General features: G+C 42.3%; 2 protein-coding genes across 4 annotated transcripts; one reads left to right on the forward strand and one right to left on the reverse strand.

Annotated features, from left to right (window-relative positions):
• Positions 1-40: 40 nt before the first annotated feature.
• Positions 41-11775, reverse strand: znf384b (zinc finger protein 384 b). Of its 3 annotated transcripts, XM_084556832.1 has the most exons (11): positions 11497-11771; positions 8319-8386; positions 7887-8115; positions 7336-7449; positions 4911-5065; positions 4737-4828; positions 3854-4078; positions 1973-2140; positions 1781-1859; positions 1523-1681; positions 41-1378 (listed from the first exon to the last, which is right to left on the reverse strand). In XM_084556832.1, exons 2-11 carry the CDS (start codon positions 8382-8384, stop codon positions 989-991), a joined length of 1677 nt encoding a protein of 558 aa, XP_084412958.1. In that variant the 5' UTR covers positions 8385-8386; positions 11497-11771; the 3' UTR covers positions 41-988. The 3 variants fall into 3 exon arrangements, with proteins under 3 accessions (XP_084412958.1, XP_084412957.1, XP_084412959.1); XM_084556831.1 differs by having other exon boundaries at positions 41-1681; positions 11497-11775; XM_084556833.1 differs by lacking the exon at positions 3854-4078 and having other exon boundaries at positions 41-1681; positions 11497-11775.
• A 1469-nt stretch (positions 11776-13244) lies between these two features.
• On the forward strand, positions 13245-20224 carry LOC311496427 (uncharacterized protein). Its single transcript, XM_084556295.1, has 13 exons — positions 13245-13530; positions 15091-15209; positions 15687-15928; positions 16263-16386; positions 16673-16794; positions 17310-17396; positions 17554-17643; positions 17926-18014; positions 18666-18888; positions 19004-19126; positions 19260-19425; positions 19633-19721; positions 19883-20224. The coding sequence occupies exons 1-13, from the start codon at positions 13441-13443 to the stop codon at positions 19981-19983; spliced, it is 1665 nt and encodes a 554-aa protein (XP_084412421.1). The 5' UTR covers positions 13245-13440; the 3' UTR covers positions 19984-20224.
• The last annotated feature ends 19 nt before the right edge of the window (positions 20225-20243 follow it).

The raw sequence follows: 20243 nt of genomic DNA on the forward strand, positions 1-20243 counted from the left end.
AATAATGAATTTGGCTCTAAACCAAAACAGAAAAATGAGAAACATTTCAGAGGGTTTATTGTATCATAAGCAGAAAAAACACACATATTAGATGTGTCAATATGTCTATAAAGTATTATAAACATTACAGTGGAAGTAAAATAGCAAGAGCACATTTGGATAACATTACTTTAAGGACATACACACAAAGCAGTACAATAGGATTACATGAAACATGAACTGACTCATCATTCCGCCAAATGTCATGTCAAGGCCCGCAAATAGGTCTAAATATGTTTGCAGATGACCACATCCTTTAACCACACACTCATACTTTATAAACTGGTTGTATATATATCTTTATATACTTGATTGCTATTTTTTATTTTTTTTTATTTCCATAAAGGAAATAACCTCTATGTCCCTTTTAAGGTTGAAAAGATCACAGGCATGTATGTTACAACGTAGCAGAGGTAATAATACTGATGTAAAAACTGAAAGTCTCTGTATGAAAGTATAAAAATTTACCTTCACAGTTAACTACCAATTTCATCAACAGAAAGGCCATAAATTGTTGTGGCCAGAATTGTATTTGTAGGGAAGAGCAGGAGGTGATAACAATAAAGAGAAGTACTGTCTCTTAGACGCTTCCTATCATAAAACCATCACTGTGATGGACTGAAACACTTTATTGCAGCCTTTACATGCATTTTTTACTCGGACGGGGCAGTTAAGCAAAAGGAAAAAAAAAATCAAACAAGGCAGAAGGGAAAAAGAGACAAACTTTTTTTTTTTTTAAAAACTAACAAAATTATAGTCTTCAGTATACTGTGTCATCATATCACTTATCAAGTCTGCCTAAAAACTTATTTCAGGCACAGTCACGAGTTCCAAAGTTTCTTCATCATCTTAGTATTGCTTTAATTCTTCGACTTTCCATCTTCCATTTCCTGTTATCTTGAATAAATTCTTACGGCCCCACTTCACACACTCCCTCCTGTCATCACCTCTAAGAGTTGAGGTGTTCCACTTGAATGGTGGATGCTGACACAGTGAGACAGAGGTCCTTGTGGGAAGTAATGTCAGCCACACTGACTGGTTTGTACTGGATGTCACCGGGAGACACGGTCTTGTACTGATGCAGGTCAAATGGACAGGAGATGTTTTCTGTCTGCGGGTAGTTGCTCTGGCTCTGTCCCTGCTGGCCTCCACCTTCTGCTCTGCTCCCAGGTCCCCCAGGACGGGTCGATCCTCCATCTGCTCTCTCTATCCGGCTCTGAGCTCCAGCCTGACCCTGGCCCTGGCTTTGGTTCTGTTGTGCCGTCTGTGCTGCCGCGACTGCTGTTGCAGTCAACTGGTCTGGATTGTGTTTCTCCATGTGTTTCACCAGATACGTCTCCTGAGATGAGGGGAGGATAGGTAGAGGGGAAACAGTGGACACATGACTACACGGTGTAAAGTAGCTGCCAGGTGTCTGATGCCAGTGAGGCGATTCATAATGTTTCATGTAGAAATGCTCTTCAGAAATGGACATTTGTCTTACTGAGGTATAAGTACGGTTGCAGAGACCACACGAGTAGATCCTGGCATGTTTGACTGTGTGGGTGGACATGTGCACCTCCAGGCTTGCTGCATCTATGTATCCTTTATTGCAGTTGGTGCATTTGTAGGGCTTGTCTTTGTTGTGTTGACGACGATGGGACTGGGAAAAGATATGTTATTGGAAAAGAGCTAGAGAAGTGTGACAGTGAAGTGCTCTTACACATTATATGAATAAGAGGAGAACTAATTTATTTCATACCTGTAAATTTGAGAGTTGCGTAAAGGATTTCTCACAGCCTGGGTGGGCACACTTGTATGGTCGATCTCCGGTGTGAATCCTGAATAAAAAACACATAACACATACATGTATATACACTGACTCCTATCATGTTCACAGTGATCTAACGGGACCACAAGCACATGAGAAACCCAAGACCAGTGGATGACCTACCTGCTGTGCTGCTGAAGGTGACTGAGTTGTCTGAAGCACTTTTGGCAGTATGAGCAGGTGTAGGGTTTCACTCCAGTGTGGATGCGGATATGTTGGGCCAGGTAGCTAGAGTTGGCAAATGACTTGGTACAGTGGGGACACTTGTGAGGCTTTGACTCTGTGTGGTTCCTGATGAGAGCAGATAAGAGGGTGAAGGAGAAACAATATTGTAAGGGTAAACAGAAAAAAAAAATATTAAATTATTAAATTAAAAAAACAAATAACCTGATGACATTTATTATTCATCTATTGTACTGTATTGTTTTATGGAATGAATTTGGTTGTTGACTGCTGTTGCAAATCAAATTGCCCAAATTGTGACAATAAAGACCTTCTAATCCAATATACACAAACGTTGTAGAAAGAACATCACATACATGTAAAATAAAGCATGCAGCAACAAAAATAAAGCAAGCAGCACTTATGAACCAACCTGATCTTCAGCATTTACACTTTCTACTGCGTCAAGTATTGCAAGTTGTTATTTAAAATTCCATGTTTTTTGATAACATGAGCTTCAACAAATATTGACAAAATTGCAGTCTTTCCCATTTGGATAAATGACTGATTGATTAAAAAAATAAAATAAAGGTCAGATTAACTTAATTGATTTGGGGAAAGCCAAAAACAACAAAAAGAAAAAAACAGAACATGACATGAAAGCAAAGCATGGCAGCAGAGGATTTCTCTCCATTCAATGGAGAGGGTAAGAAAAAGCTCTGATAAGGAAGTATACCAAACAGTAACACAATGGGTTGCTCAGTGGCAACCGAAAATACACAAATTAGGTATAACATTATGACCACTGACAGGAGAAGTAAATATCATTGACCATCCGTGACAATACAATGTTCTGCTGAGAAACATTTGGACCTGGCGTTCATGTAGATGTTACTTAGACATGTACCACCCACCTAGACCAGACCAGACACCCCCACCCCATAGTAATGACACTCCTTGATGGCAGCAGCCATCCCCAGCAGGATGCAGCCTGACACAGGCACACACACAAAAAAACGGTTTTGGAACAACTAAAAAAACATGAAGAACAGCACAAGGTGTTGATCTGGCCTCCAAATTCACTAGATCCCAGACTGATCAAGTACCTGTGGGATGCTCCACAGAGGCCCCTCCCCTCAACCCAGGTCCAAAGGTCCCCACTAACAACATTGTGTTTCCAGACACCACAGGACACCCTCAGAAGGCCCATGTCTATTCTCTGAGTCACAGTCAGAACTGTTTAGGAGGCACAAGGGAGACCTACACAGTATTAGGAAGGCGGTCATAATGTTAAGCCTGATCGATGTTTTTTTTTTTTTTTAAATGGTATTTCTATATGCGTATATGTACGTGTCTATGGAAGAAGAAGCAGTGGCAGAAGTAATGACAGGACATGCAGACAAAAGAAACACTTAAAAGCAAGAAGAAGGAAAAATATGAGACAGTGTAAACAGTATGCAGAGAAGCAAGAATTGTGCACAAATGACGAAAGAACAAAAGAGGCTAAATATTGTCCCTTTAGGAATAAATATAACATGACTGTGCAGTTTAAATATTAATTCTGATTATAGTATAAATTCTGAACATTTTTTTATTGGCAAATCCTTAACTTGAAAGGTGTAATCTGAATTTTAATTTTCTAAAAAGGTCACTGTATTGAGCTGGTAGCATGTGAGCCAACATCCACATGGCAATGTAATATGCTTCTGCACACCACTCCACTCTCTTCCCCAAGAGGAAGAAGAGGACAGCAGCTTCTAAAGGGGACTTGGCAGGACAACATAAGAGGACAGGGAGTAAGGTGTGGGGTTGGTAACAGGGAAGGGGGAAGGTCTGCAGTACCGTGTGTGCTGCTGTAAGTGACTGAGCTGCCTGAAAGATTTCTGGCAGTAGGAGCAGGTGTAAGGCTTGGCCCCACTGTGGATGCGGATGTGCTGGGCCAGGTAGCTGGAGTTGGCGAATGACTTGGCGCAGTGAGGACACTTGTGAGGTTTGGCCTCTGTGTGCGACTTGGAGTGGATCTGCATGTCAGACTTACTGAAGAAGGTCGCCGCACACATCCGGCACCTACAGGCGGAGAGACACAGAAATGGGAGGGGGGCGGGATGGAAAACCAAGAGGGAAAGGAGGGAAACATACACAGAAGAGGGGATACAAGAAAATAAGAGAGGATAGGGGGAAATTATGAGAGAGATAGAAGCCATGGAAAGAAATAAGGTATGACATAAAAAATAAATGACAAAGGAGAACTCAGTGAAGACAGACATAGGTAAAATCAAATGTAGAAGACACATCCAGACAACACAGAAAGATGTCAAGGCAGAAATCAGTGTAAACTGAAGGGAAAAAGTACTCAGATACTTTAAAAAGTGAAAGAGCAAGACAAGAGTGCGATCACAGTTTAAAGAGCATGCTTTATAAAGACAAAGAAGACAGCAGGAGGCAGGTTCATGTCTATGAAGCACTGATGTATTTGTTTTCTCAAATACATTAAGGGAAAGCAACAGCCACTACAAAGCGGACATGCCCTGTCACAAAACGCAGTGAAAAGTGTTAAGAAAAAGTGTCGGTGTGTGTCAGATGCTTACATCCAGCAGTGCCTAGTTCATCTACAAAAGCCAAACATGTCTATGCTATCAGCAGGACACAGAGGAACAGGTGTACTTGCATTCCACAGAGCAAGGACAAATGGAGAAGCAGGTGTTTGTCTTTTTGGACATCTTACCTGTACGTCTTAGTGCTGTCTTTTGGGCCATGGTCTTCGTCTTCATTTGACAGGTCATATGGGTCTCCAGGATGATGCTGTAAAGACGCCACCTATGAAAAATTAAATTAATTAGTTATTTAATAACGAGTATGTTGCATCTCCTTTTTCTTTCTCCCTCTGCTATTCTCTTACCTGGCCACCGGCCGTCAGCTGAGCCAGTATTAGTGTCTCGTTTCCTGGTCCACCCAGATGACCGACCCTAGACAACGTGGTCTTCTTCTTTCTGCCTCGCTTGGAGGGGGTTGGCATCACGACCACGTGGGATGTCCCGTCCCCTTCTTTTTTGTCTATAACAAGATCAGAATCAGCCGTTTAAGAGGACGGAACAGCTAATGTCTGAACACGTTTCTAATGAACCCTTCGATATTTAACATACTCTACTCATAGTTTCGTAGATATATTGAGGTCAAGCTGAAAATCTGACTACGCTGCGAGAAGTAGTGAGTTATAGCCCTCATTCAAGATACAAGACCCCAAGCCGTCCAGAGCCTCTGTGTTTCATACCGGGATGTAGTCACAAGGAGCAAAGGTAACGGGTAAGCTACAGGTATGGAATTGTCGCCCTTTCAACACCAGTCAAGTGCTTATACGTTTATACGTTATACGTTCTGTGTTCAGGGGAAGTCAGACGGGCTTCCAGGCTAACAACTTCTTATTAAAAATTCGTATTTAAAAATATATATATATATTTATTTGAAATAGCAACACTGAAGAGTATCTTACAAAAATGTCAGTTAAATAAAAGAGTACTACAAACACATGAATATTTTAGAAGCATCTGTTGCGGGGGAAGATATGATCTTCAGAAAAGCAGACTTACAAAAGGCATACGATACTAACACAGGCTGGATAAGAAGTTTCACTATTGGCTGCTGGTTTTATAATGATAGATGTACTTAGAATTGAACATCTCAGATCAATCAATGCTTTGAAGACAGAGACTCAACTGGGTTCATTCAAATAATGAGAGCTGACTAAACAAAGTCAATGCTTTTTTTGTGTCCTCACTGCCTAAACATGGTAACAATGAACAAAAACAGGGCTGATCATGTTCCAAGGCACTAAAAAAGCATAAAATGTTGCGGGTATTTGTTTGACCTCCTCAGTCTTTACTTTGATTCTTCAAGCTTGAAGGGTAAGTTTAGTTGTTTTTTTCCACAAAATGTTGGTTTCAGTCAGGACATCTATAATACTCCATTATGTACCGATATAATGTTCTGTAGTCGTTTATATACTGACAATTATTATCTGTACATTTTAGAGAAAATAAACATTGGCTAGTTTTACTGAAAGATACTTCTATTAAGGCATTACATTTACAGTTATTATATGATATATACACTGCCAGGCCAAAAAAAAAAGTCGCCATCTGGATTTAACTAAGCAAATAGGTACGAGCCTCCTGTTGGATAATTACTACATGGGTGATTATCTTTCAGGTGGCAACAAGTTATTTAACCCCAACTGATGCAATGAGTAGCTTCTCAACAACCATGTTGAAAGACACATCCTGTGGTCTTGGAAAAGATGTTAGTCTGTTTGAGAAGGGTCAAATCATTGGCATGCATCAAGCAGAGAAAACATCTAAGGAGATTGTAGAAACTACTAAAATTGGGTTAAGAACTTTCCAACGCATTATTAAAAACTGAGAGCATAGTGGGGAACCATCGTCTTCGAAGTAGAAATGAGGTCGGAAAAAAATCCTGATAGATCGTGATTGACAGTCACTTAAACGTTTGGTGAAATCAAATCAAAGAAAAACAACAGTAGAACTCAGGGCTATGTTTAATAGTGAAAGTAAGATCATTTCCACACGTACAATGTGAAGTGAACTCAAGTGACTGGGACTGTGTAGCCTTAAGAAAACCACTAATCAGTGAGACTAACTGGAAAAAAAGGCTTCAATTTGCTAGGGAGCATAAAGATTGGACTCTGGAGTAATGGAAGAAGGTCATGTGGTCTGATGAGTCCATCATGCTAGTGCCTACTGTACAAGCCTGTGGGGGCAGTGCTATGATCTGGGGTTGCTGCAGTTGGTCAGGTCTAGTTTCAGCAACATTATGTGCCCAAATAATGAGGTCAGCTGACTACCTGAATATACTGAATGACCAGGTTATTCTATCAATGGATGTTTTCTTCCCTGATGGCACGGGCATATTCCAAGATGACAATGACAGGATTCATGGGGCTCAAATGAAAGAGTGGTTCAGGGAGCATGAGACATCATTTTCACACATGAATTGTCCACCACAGAGTCCAGACCTTAACCCCATTGAGAATCTTTGGGATGTGCTGGAGAAGGCTTTGCGCAGTGGTCAGACTCTCCCATCATCAATACAAGATCTTAGTGAAAAATGAATGCAACCCTGGATGGAAATAAATCTGGTGACATTGCAGAAGCTTATCGAAACAATGCCACAGCGAATGCGTGCTGTAATCAAAGCTAAAGATGATCCAATGAAATGTTAGACTGTGTAACCTTTTTATTTTGGTGGCGACTTTTGTTTTTGACCAGGTAGTGTATCATTCAGCATGTGTGTCATTGTGCATGTGTCACCTGAAGAATGGAGCGCTGAAACGATCATGGTTGTTGCTGGATGACCAGAGACGAACGACTGAGAGGAGGTGGGAGAGACTAGAGTTCCCTGAGGAGTCGTGATGACCAGACCAGCTGTACGGAATGAGACAGAAAGGATTACAGTCTGATTGTTGAGGACTTTCTCCAGAATCGAGTTTTGGAAATGCATTCCCATGTGCATTTTTTTGTAATATATGCAGCACCTGGAAGTGTATGTGTACAATGCAGCGCTACTTCTCCCTCATTTGAGGAAAGCCTTGAGGTTGTAGCATGAATTGAAGCAAACAGATGTTCATTTTACCCCCAGTTGTCCTACTGGCAACATTTGTCCTCATCAACTAAATCATTTAATGCACTGCTGTTATTTTATGATCCTGAACTAAACTTATGGGATTTAAAATCCAGCCTCAAACCTTGATGGTGATCTGTTTTGAAAAAATAATATCTTCCAATTATCAGTTATTTTGTCAAATGTATCTAAATCGGGAAAAGAGGCCCTTAAAGGCTTCTCTGTGTAGAGACAGACCCACCTGCTGTCATGATGCCTGTGGAGGGGACAGGCAACACTGTGATGTTCTGGGTGCTGTGAGGAGGGTGGAGGTGTGCCACACCACCAGCATGTCCTCCTCCATCTGTCTTGGCCCCAGGGGTGGGGATGGTGAGAAGAGCTGTCTGGTAGTGGGATGCAGAAGAAGAAGAGAAGGAAGCACACTTTTCCTGTTGCTCTTTCACCTTGTTTAGGAACATGGCATTCTCAAGCTGTCAGAGGAGAGAAGTTTGATTAGGCATATAGCGCTGTGCTCATAGTCACACAAATTTAAGGAAGATGCAAGTATCTGAACTACAGGAACTTTGAGGAACTGGCACTTGTGTTTTTGATGCAAACTTGAACAAACAGTTTGCCCTTGTTCCCCACAGCTTCATGTTCATCAGCTCAAAAGAGTAAATTCTCGAAGTTTTACCTGTCCTGGCACAGTGGGAACAGGAGACCAGAAATAAGATGAATTAAAATGGGAATCCTCCATCATTTCTGCAAAGACACAAAAGCAGAAACGTTTAAAAGGTTTACAGACCATGCCACGGCATAAATATGAAACACAGATCAAAGAGTGCCCATTTAAATGAAGGCAAAATCCAACTGAGCTCAAAATGATCTAAATGGAAACAATTTCATATGTACAGTCTAAACATTTTGGAAGCTGTACTTTATGGTGCTGTTAACTTGCATTATATCACATTGTAAATATATAGTCTAACCTCACTGATATAAAGTAAGCGGAGTGGACAAACCTTGTAGTTAAGAAGGTAATACAGTTCAGTAGCACCGCAAACTAAAGATGCCAGAGTGTCCATAAAGCTGAAACAACACACCCATAAAACAGAAGCTGAACACTGTGACCTTCAGGATTCATTGCGCAGCTCTTTCATTAAACTGCATTCGTTTCAGTCACGGCTACTTGTCGGCATTAAGTCTACAAAAACAAAGCAGCACATTTCTACTTGAATGATTTAGGAAGCATAAGAAATGTTTAAGTGGCCTATTTTTGCTCATTCTAATGAGAAAGACTTCATTGATGTTTCCCACACCTACAAGCATGTGCTAAATATTCCTCCTGGAGATCAATAACATTACTATAAATACAGGAACAATGTAACATTGGTTTAAGGGCTTAGCTGCTACCTGACTGACCTGTTTGGGGGGGCCCCGGGCAAAAATTTAGTATCAGTTCCTCATCCTCTCTGTTCATGTGTGTATCTAAATGCGAAAATATTACTTGGTTTGCTGAGCTGAGATTGGATTAAACAGGAATTAATTTTGGGTAATGCACCCTGAAATAATAAAGCTTGTAAAAATAGATTTTCATGTCTTTCAAGAAAATAATAAAGCTGGAGCCTCCTTAAGACTGTTGCACGTTAGTGGCACATATTCAGAGAAAATTAAAATAATATGTTTGACATTAAGGTTTTAGAGCTACAGGGAATCCAGTCAATGTTGATTTTCTTATTTACACCTGTCCCTTTTCCTCCTGTAAGTCAAGCTGGAGGCATTTAGGGGGCCTCTGGAAGTCTGAGGCTCTTGGGGCTGCTTCTTACTTTTCAGCCATGTAACATCCTACTAGGAAAACATATTTAATTTAAAAACAAAGAGGTGATAACCCGTGGTGGAGTGACCGGGAAAACGAATGATAAAGATTTAATAATTAACAGATTATAAAAGCAATGATTGGAAGACAGCCAAAGACCACACATAAGGTCTGAAAAACAAAAATAAGGATTTAATCCTTAGATCTAAAGACTAATATCACGTTTAGCTCCATGGAGCCAAAAGGGCGTACCTTTTCATTATACTTGTCTTCCTGGATGCTAATAACTATTATTTAATGTAAAGTTCAACTTTCTTAACTGCTTCAACTCCGCCAAATATTACGGTGGCCCTGAAGTGCAAATCACAACGGCAAAAGCGAAAACACAACGGCAAAAGCGAAAACACAACGGCAAAAGCGAAAACACAACGGCAAAAGCGAAAACACAACGGCAAATCAGAAAACACAACGGCAAAAGCGAAAACACAACGGCAAAAGCGAAAACACAACGGCAAAAGCGAAAACACAACGGCAAATCAGAAAACACAACGGCAAAAGCGAAAACACAACGGCAAATCAGAAAACACAACGGCAAAAGCGAAAACACAACGGCAAAAGCGAAAACACAACGGCAAAAGCGAAAACACAACGGCAAATCAGAAAACACAACGGCAAAAGCGAAAACACAACGGCAAAAGCGAAAACACAACGGCAAAAGCGAAAACACAACGGCAAATCAGAAAACACAACGGCAAAAGCGAAAACACAACGGCAAAAGCGAAAACACAGGATTCAGTGCCAATCGAAGTCGCTCTCCCGATTTCCGTCCTAAACCCAACTTATATAGTCAGGTTGTTTTCGTCTACAACTTAATGCATACCAGCTGAACATGAGCTCATATCACACATACTATACACCATACCATCTTCTCCTACATAGCATATTTTCTTAGGCCTCCCAAACTATCACTCCCAACTTCAAGTCTGCTGGTCCTGACACTAATATAAACACTTAACCATCTGGCCATCCGCCAGAATCCTACAAGAATGTTTTTCTTTTAGAAGTCAATATACCTCACTACCCTTTCCGTTTTGGTTAATGTCGTTGTGTTTTCTCTTTTGCCGTTGTGTTTTCTGATTTGCCGTTGTGTTTTCGCTTTTGCCGTTGTGTTTTCGCTTTTGCCGTTGTGTTTTCTGATTTGCCGTTGTGTTTTCGCTTTTGCCGTTGTGTTTTCTGATTTGCCGTTGTGTTTTCTGATTTGCCGTTGTGTTTTCTGATTTGCCGTTGTGTTTTCGCTTTTGCCGTTGTGTTTTCTGATTTGCCGTTGTGTTTTCGCTTTTGCCGTTGTGTTTTCTGATTTGCCGTTGTGTTTTCTGATTTGCCGTTGTGTTTTCGCTTTTGCCGTTGTGTTTTCGCTTTTGCCGTTGTGTTTTCTGATTTGCCGTTGTGTTTTCTGATTTGCCGTTGTGTTTTCTGATTTGCCGTTGTGTTTTCGCTTTTGCCGTTGTGTTTTCGCTTTTGCCGTTGTGTTTTCTGATTTGCCGTTGTGTTTTCTGATTTGCCGTTGTGTTTTCGCTTTTGCCGTTGTGTTTTCGCTTTTGCCGTTGTGATTTGCACTTCAGGGCCACCGTAAAATATAGTCACTTGCCAATATGTAGTGGCATCCGCTGTTTGACTTTTACTCAATCTACTTGTACTACAAAAGACAACTTTTATAAAATGCCACATTTGAGACGTATATAATGTTTACAATAAGCCGCAGCTCAACAGCAGGACTCCATTTCGGTTCCTAGCACCATGCAGTTAATCAGGCCCGACGTGCTGATTAACATACAGTTAGCAGACACTGTGCCTGTGGTGCCCTCCAGCTCGGGGAAAAAAATAACAAGCAAAGAAAAAAACCAAAAGCATAAAAAAAACTGAAGCGAAGAGGGAAAAAAACCAATAGACCATCCTCACAGACTTCCGGCTGTGGGGACGGGTGGAGAGGCGGCAGCAGAGTCGTGCAAATCTACCCAAAATTACTACCGACTGCATGACGAATAGTGGCGTTTACCGGTACCGACGACTCCGTCTTCCTACCCGGAGCTCCTGCGGGTCGGGTCAATTTGGACACAGTTTCCAAATCTGTCCAAATTCCTGCAAATCAGTGAAGTTTTTCCCTCCTCTCTCTTTTTTTTTATTTTTTTTTTTATTTTTTTTTTCCCTCCGGTGAGCCAGCTGCCTCGTCTGAGCTTCACTTCCTCCGGATAAGGTCGACAGACAAAAGGAGTGTGTGTGTGTTGATGTCACTTCCGGTATCTGAGGGACAGTTAGTGCCGTTAATTTTAAAAATGTCTGAACCGTAAAATGTCCTCGTTCATCTGATTAGTGTCCATTCAATAGCCGCGTGAGTGTATATGAACCGTAACCCCACCTGACTGCTGTATTTCTTGCTGTATTTAAGCCTGAAGTTGAGACGAGGAGAAAGCCAGCGATGATGCGTTCACTTGCTGTCGAACATGACAGAGTCCAGGTTGAGTCGAGGTCATAGGGAACTTTTCATAAATCATGATTAAATGACAGTCTGCTAAACAAAACCTGACATATTTAGTAGTAAATAGGTAGGCCATATAATGCATCATAAAATTCATAATCGTGTGAATAAATGCAGAATATTTTTGGCTAAACAAGGTTGGATTTACACCAGCACATACACGTCCCAGAGTAGATTATTTTTCATGCAAACCCAGATAAGTAAGTAATGTAGTTTGATTCAGTTTACAGTAATATAAGACTGCATTAACCTGCAAACACCAACTACATGTAGAAACTTAGACTTCCATATTTATGTTTTTTACTTGAAAATAGCCTTTACAACCTACACCTTTACAAACAGAGCAGCTCAACTAAAGCAAAGTTTCTAGAATAACATAAATATTACATTTTGATAGTTTTAGATTAATATGAATATTTGATTTGCATATTATTATTTTACATTATTACAAATGTTTAAATCACCTCTTAGATTAATGACAGGTATAACTGTCCAGTATTTAACAATGAAAATCAAGTATCATGTAAAAGCTGTAAAAACAAACATAACATTACATAGAAATACTATATTATTTGACCATATTCCCTAACTTGTTAATCATCATGTAAGCATGCAGTTAAAGTTCAAGTCAGCCACTGTTCAAAGATTTTGACACCACAGAGTGAAACTGGAAATACTGATGAAATAGTCTCAATATACACATCAAGGCTGCAGCACCAGATTTGACTTAGCAGCACACTGAATGTGGTCCCTCAAGATCTGCAGTGCAAAGCATACAGTGTATTATATACATCACTGGTGTATACCTGAGAAAGCCTCAAAAATGTTGCACTATTTCTCTTGCTTGATTTTTATGTGTAGTGTCAACGATTTTTATTGTTTTTACTTCTAATCACTTTTGTGTAGATGCCTTTTCATGAGCTATTAGCCCTATGTGTATGTCAGCTTTGGTCAAATAAATAAATTATTTGTGATTATTTTGCTGTACTGCAAATAAATTAATGGTTTGGCGATTGGAAGCTGAGAAATACAACACAAAGATATTGCATTCGAAGGCAGCACAGCCTCATGGGTTCAGTCCTCCAGTAGTCAGAGTGTCTTTCAGGCCCTGGATTGTGAACGCACCACATCAAACATCAAATCTACACACACGATCATCTCATTTTATGCGCGTGAAATGTTACAGTCACAGAACAAGATGTACTAATTGTATTTATAGACCGTTTTCAAAACAACAACCTGAACCGGCCGCGTGGTGTCGCTGTAAGGACAATTATACACCTCAACTGTATCGTCAACATCCGGCGACACGTCTCCTCAACCTACTGCCGAGCTGACTGATGCATCTTCATATATTTAAACCTCTTCAGACTGTCTCTTCCCAGGAGATGCCGTTTATATGAGGCTTTTTGAAAGTTGCAGAGACAGTTCGTAGCGTAGTTAACCTGCTTTAGTCAACGCCAAATGGGGGAGGTGAGGAAGCTGCAGAAGAAGTTGAGACAGATTGAAAATCTGGAAATAAAAATAAGTCTCACCCCAGAGGAGAGATTCAAGGTACAGAAACACTCTATCTGTGTATTATTTTGTCATCTGTGTATGTGTGGGAATCCTAAATAAATTTCCATAGACGCTGCAACTGTAGCACAGACAAAGCTTTAGTCTAAATTACAAATATTAATATAGATACCCTTTACTGGCAGAGGAGTTACATTTTTAATGCACTTAAAAGTCAACTTTAAAGATCTGGCATAGAAAGCTTTCACATTTTGATACAAATGATGTTTTTACTGATGCTGACGTGCCTGCAAAGGTACCAAGGTATGCTTCTAAAACTTGCAATAACGGCTGGCATCAAAAAGTAGTGATTAACATGAATTAATAATAATGGTTGAATGAATAATTTGACAGTTTTTGCCCCAGGACCATAGGAGATCAGAGGATCACACGTTGAGCAGAGCGCATCTGAAAAAATAATTATCTCCAGGAAACTTCAAGAAAGCCTCTGCTTGTTAAAGGGCAGAATCTGATTGTTGTAAAGCATGGCTGTGCCCTACAACGGTGATTCGTCTTCAGTGAACTGTACCTGCAACCCCTAATTGGGAACAGGAAAATAGATGCACACAGTGGTGTCAAACACATTTGCAGCTGAACATCATTTGTAGGCACGCTGAAGGTTACTGGTATCACACCTGGAATTAGTTTCTCTGGGTCACAAGAACTTTCCTCATACCCCGATCCGATCCACAACCAACTGAAACACAAAAATAACTGTAAAGCTTAAGCAGCTGGAGATTATTTATTCTTAGTTATGCTGACAGTTACTGGAATTTCACTGGTTGTCATACACAACTAACTAAAACACACAAATAATTGTAAAACTAAAATATAAAAAATATTACTAATTTATTCCTATTGATCTATAGTGGATTATGTCTCTGTTACTATGAAATACTGGCTTGAAGATGTACTTTAGCATAGGCGTTCATAGATTTGGGTGACTTGCAAACAGTAAAGACGATACATTTACTCAATAGTGTACTTTAGCACAGTGTTGGTGTACTTTCCATGAGCATTACCACTGTATGTCACTCTACTGCTCAACATTTTAGAGGTAAACATAGTACCTTTTTCCCTCCATATCTGTTTAAAACCAGTATTTATTGTTCAGATTAAGATTTTAGAGGCAAAAAATGTAGAATTAGTTCAAACCAAGTCCTTTCTACGAATTTCAGATTGTGCTTTTACAGTTATGCATCAGTAACAATAACTGAATTGAGTGCAACCCTGTGAAATATCTGTGTCTTGTTAAACGCCACAATCCCTGTTGACACTTGGCAGCATCAAACCACAAAAAGATAATTCACCGGCAGAGTGATACTCGTCAAATAAACTGTGTGAAAAGGATGGAAACTGATACTTGACATAAAACTGACATACCCATTTCACTCCCTTCATGCATATTTCAAAGCTCACAACCAGACAGGAGTATGGCGCATGTTTCAAGCTGCAGTCTAATAAATCAAGACTGGCAGAAGCCTGTTGGTTGTGCATATAAACAACTTGTGGACTTATCAGCTTGGTTTACAACCAATCTCGTGCCTTTTTCCCTCTCAGATCTCCAGGAAGGCGGAGCTGCGTTCCAGATTGGCTGAGGTTCAGCTGCAGCTTTCTGGCCCGCAGCAAACTCTTGGGATTGTGGGAGACGGAAAAAAGGAGAAGATGAAAAGACAAGTGTAAGGAAGTGAGGGAACGGTACCAGCAAAAGCAGGCGGAGGGGGTGGGGGGGCAGATGGAGGGAAGTATAATTCTTCAAAAGCATCAACATTCACTTTGAAGTCCTTGATCTTTTTTGTATGTCTATCCAAACACACTGGAGGTCAAATATTGCCACGCTTTTATAAAATGGGAACTTTCTGTCGTTCATGAGGTGTCAAGTAAACATCATTCAAGGATGTCACCCTCCATATTTAAGCTCCCCCCCAGGGCCTTGTGCAAATCACTGAAATTAGCATATGTGGGCATTAACATAAAACTGAATGAAACACTCATATTCCTTCTTACACACAGACTAGGAGCTCATTAGGAAGTACTGTTTTTGTTTTGTATGGGCCTTTGAGATTGTCCACAGGTATCCTCACTGTCACAAAGCACCCTGCGTGCAGTTTGCATCTTGATTATTTATTCAGCTTCTGCTTTCTGCACTGGCACAGAGAGGATGCCCCCGAGGCCCTTCCATCACAAACGCCTCCAGCCTCCAAGATCCTTAAGGGAGAAAAGGAGTCCAAGGCTCTAGCAACGCCAGTGCCGGCTGCCAGGCAGAGGGAGGCGAGAGGCGAAGTGGGGACAGAGCGGAAGCAGGAAAGGACAGAGCCGGCCAAGGTGTCACATCACTGTCGAGACGCGTCTGAAGGCTGTCCAGACCTTGACGAGGAGCAGCAACTGCGACATGAAGGTGCGAAATTTAGGAAAAGTGGCTGAAGAGGCTGTCGCTACAGTTTACCGCAGGCAGTCAAAAGTGCAACGCAGTGCCCTAAATTGCGATTAACATCTAAAATCTGATTACACATGTATCCCTCGAGGAGTCCTAACAAACCCATGTGACTGCCGGTATTGAAACCAACGGGCTGGATTTGCTTCCCTGAAGGCCGGGCCCACGTTCCCTTGCAACTAAATTAGCCCCACGCTTTGCATGGCAGATTAAGCCACGTTGAAGAACTGTATAGATTAACCAGCCAGCGTGTTGATGAGTCAACACTGCTAATTGCACAAATCATTTTCTTTTACAGAAGCTGAATTTACATCCCTCAAAGCATCTTGGGAGAAGGCAAAGTTTCGCCTGAGGCTGTTGGAGGGTCACAACGACATCGTAACCTGTGTGGTTGCTGTTGACAACCTAGTGGTTTCTGGAAGGTAAAGCATGGAGGAAAGATGCTCTAATTTGCATAATGGATGTGCAAAGGGAACATTTCACCTAATTTATCACTTAATAGGCTCTTGCTCTCTCCCTCGCTGTCTGACATGTATTTGTTTTTCTTCCCCCGCCCCGATCACTCAGCGCAAATCTCTTGCGGTTTATGTCGAACGCCTTTTAACTTTCCTTGTTTCCGCCGCCTCACTCCTCTCACTCGCTCGACGCCCCTCCCATCTTCCTCCTGGTGTCCTCGGTTTCTCATCGCATCCATCTTTCTGCTCTAAGTCGAGATACAACAGTGAAGGTGTGGCACGTTCCCACGGCAACAGAGCACAAGAACCTGGGAGGGCACACTGGTGGGGTCACCTGTCTGTCTGCACCTCCCCCTGAGTACTGCAAGAGGCTGGGTAAGGAAACTTATATGTGCACACACATCCTTCCACATCTGTACATTTAGTGTGAACACAGCTGAGTAATGCCTGCGTCCTGCGGTCTGGTAATTATTGCAGCAGTTCATGAGTCCAACCCCAGTGAGATATAACCTCAGTAGACACTTTGGAGAGTTCACTGTCTGTCTGAAGCAGGCAGCCTCCCATCATTCGAGCTCCAGCGCTCTCTCCGGCTCTCCTCCTACACTCCCTCCCCACCTGCTTCCCCAACTTAAAATACCAAGTGTACAAGCGCATTAGGGATGCAGCTTGATCCAACCGTACTCACTGTCACCCACTAATTACTTGTATCCCTTTTAGATTCATGCTTATACTTTGTCTCTGTCTAGCAATCTTTTCATTTTGCGCTTCATCGCTGATTATTCCTGACAGCTTAAATAATGTTACTCATCTCTCTCGCGATCTCTCTCTCTGATATCTTCCTCCTCTCCTGTCCCCCCTCGCTCTTTTGTCTGTGTTTGCCTCCTCACCAGCCCGGTCTCTGTCCTTGTCCGACAAAGAGAGGTTTATTTTGAGTGGCTCGGCGGACTGCTACGTGAAGATCTGGGCCTTGAGCATCGGTACGCTGAACACACACACACACAAATATAAATATTAAGGTAGATGGAGCCTCAGGGTTCCGTCTGGGAAACCGGTGCGCATGGTAATCTATGTATGTCTGCGTGACTGATGGCCTGCATCCTGTCAATTAAATTAGTATTTTACTGTTTCCTTCAGGGCAATGTGTTAAGTCTCTGTACACGTTCAACGCTGTGACTGCTCTCTGCTTTGTGGCTGAGGAAGACGGCTACATCATCACCGGATCAGGTGTGTTTTTGTGAGGACAGAAGAATGACACAGTGAACACAATAATTGGTGTCAGAAGTTGTTGTATCTCGTATCTGTTTCTGTGCTGCTTTTGAGACAAGCACATGAATTATTTCATCTGTCAGTGAGTTAGAGTGTGTCGCACGGGGCTATCGGGCCGAATCAGAGAGATTGAAGCGCACAGTTTAGGTAGTCAGGCTCAGGTGGGTCCGCCGTGGCCAACAGTAATGACTGCCAGTCGGCTGTCAGCACATGTTAACCTCACACTCTGTCACCTCGCAGACGGGGGGAAAGTTCAAGCCTGGAGCTGGCACACTTTCCAAAACTGCCAGTCAGTCAATGCGCACCAGGAAGCAGTCACATCCATTCAGGTAGGTGGGTCATTCACCTGCTGACCGCGACACATTCTCCACTCTCTGAAACGCTCAAGCTGTTTTCGTTTTCAGCCTATTTTTAACAACCAGTGGCTGACACAGAAATGTGCCAAGTTTCTTTTCTCTCTTTAGAAGCTCTGTTAAGTAGATTTAGAACTCTTGATTAGTAATTTGTGAAAAAGCCTCTTCTTAGGAAATCAAATGGTACATGCAAGCTTTCCTTGTTTATTGCTTTCAAATGGAAATCAAAGATGTTTGCTGAGATGTAAGCCGTGGAGCTCGTCCAATTTTAGAGCACACTGTATGTATTTTGAGCAAAAAGGCTTTTTGTGAATATTGAAACCCAGAGCTGCATATGCACATTTATTATTTTTTTTTTTCAATTTGCAATCATCATAATATGCCTAAAGCATTAAAGCGTAGAGCATCATTGTCATCCTCTTTGTTGTTTATCATGCCAAACCCAGAATCCATTTATAACTGACAGCGGCACAGAAACATTTTAAAAGTGTTTGCCCACTTCTTTTCCTTTTGCACCACCATACGTACACTGCCTTGTTCTCTGTCATCATACACGCATACTCGCACAGACACACTGGATAAAGATTCAGATCACCATGACAACCATGTCTCCCGTGCCCTCCACAGTCTCAGGGTCCGCTGGTGTTCAGTGGCTCAGCTGAGGGAGGGGTGTCTGTGTGGGAGAACCGATGTTCGGATCGAGACCCCCTGAGGCTGCTGCAGCACTGGAGCGCCCAGGTGACAGGTTTCAAAGAGGGGCCGGGCGGGCGTCTAACCCTCAGCCCGCGGGGAGACAAGGTGTTCCTGGCTTACGGTCGAGCCTGGCTCAAGACCCTGCACTGGAAGACCGGTGAGCCCTGGAATGACATGGCTACTCCGTGTCAAGAGAGAGAAAGACTGTACAAGTCGATATGGGGAAATCTGCATAATAATCCGTCCACCTAACATCTGTCCAATTATCACAGGAGCAACATCCAAACTGACCAACCACAGCAGCATCACCGGGGTAACAGATTGTGTTCACCAGACAGGAGGCCTCTTAATTGGCTCCTGCTATGATCTGGCGAATGGAGAGAGCACACTCAACTGTGAGTCACTGAGAGAAGTAACTCGCTCCACTTTGAGAGTGTGGAAACACATTAAGGACTTAAGACAAAATCGAAACCACTTTGTGTTCTTCTGTTGACCTCCGTTCACTTCATTGCTCTCTCCCGTCTCTAGTGTTCTCACTTCCTCAGTGTCGGTATCTGGCCTCTCTGACCTGGCCTGACGCTCCCAGAATCCTCTGCTTTGCGGCGTGGACCACTGGGAGCGGAGACCACCGGTGGGTCACCGGGGGTCGTGACCTCATTGTGTGGGAGCAGCTCCCCAGCTCAGGGAAACAGAGGTGGGCACAATACTCGTAAACACCACCAACTTGAAAAGATTCTCCACTAAGCTGCTCGGTTAAACCTTCATTGGAATATTCATTATTTCCTCTGAGGTCATTGCTAATTCTAAAGCTATACTGGGATTTAATATGTGCTAATAGATTTTACAGTTTTTGACACACTTCTAATGCTACTGAATTAATTGTGAGGTGTAAATGTTACAGAGGTGACATCACAGTGAAGAGAGACGGTCGAATGGACTCCTGCTTTCTGGAGTCCGAGGGGGACACGGAAGATGACGAGGAGACCGATGGTAGAGACACACGCACCAATTTCACACATCTTCACGTCTTTATTTACCGACTCCCACGCTGTGTAACATGTAACCGTGGAATTGCAGGATTGAACACTATCACGTTCATTTTAGATGATGCGCGTTGTGACAAATCCCCGTGAACTCCTTGTCAAATTCAGATTACCAGGACGATGAAGACGACGACGAAGGAGAACACGGCCGATCTGGCGGCGCAGAGGACGAGGGGTCCGGATCGTGGCTCCGCTGTGTCCTCCAGTGAGTGCTGGTTTCTCGCGCCGAGGACACCACGGCCCGCAGCCATGGACAGGAAATGAGAGGGGTGGGAGTGTAGTGACAGCGAAGTGGGGTGGAGGGGAGTGAAGTGTGACACACTAAGTATCAGTGTTGGAGGAGGGAGCATATGGACGGAGAAAGTGTGTGAGTGTACGTGTGACTGATAGGCAGCCTGTTTTCTATGTAAATATTATTTTCACAAACAATAAAGCTGTCACACTGTGACTCTCACCTCCAAATCTGCAC

Source organism: Chelon labrosus (assembly GCF_963514085.1).
Source record: "Chelon labrosus genome assembly, chromosome: 12".
In the NCBI taxonomy this organism is placed as follows: domain Eukaryota; kingdom Metazoa; phylum Chordata; class Actinopteri; order Mugiliformes; family Mugilidae; genus Chelon; species Chelon labrosus.

Excerpts from the sequence above, each read along its gene's own strand:
- znf384b (XM_084556831.1), bottom strand. The coding sequence starts at position 8,384 with ATGATGGAGGATTCCCATTTTAATTCATCTTATTTCTGGTCTCCTGTT. Across the intron at positions 5,066-7,335 it reads TTCAGCGCTCCATTCTTCAG|ACAAAAAAGAAGGGGACGGG; the intron begins GTGACACATGCA and ends ATCTTGTTATAG. Across the intron at positions 4,079-4,736 it reads GACAGCACTAAGACGTACAG|GTGCCGGATGTGTGCGGCGA; the intron begins GTAAGATGTCCA and ends CTCCGCCTGTAG.
- LOC311496427 (XM_084556295.1), top strand. The coding sequence starts at position 13,441 with ATGGGGGAGGTGAGGAAGCTGCAGAAGAAGTTGAGACAGATTGAAAAT. Across the intron at positions 16,795-17,309 it reads TGAGTACTGCAAGAGGCTGG|CCCGGTCTCTGTCCTTGTCC; the intron begins GTAAGGAAACTT and ends CCTCCTCACCAG. Across the intron at positions 17,397-17,553 it reads GATCTGGGCCTTGAGCATCG|GGCAATGTGTTAAGTCTCTG; the intron begins GTACGCTGAACA and ends TGTTTCCTTCAG.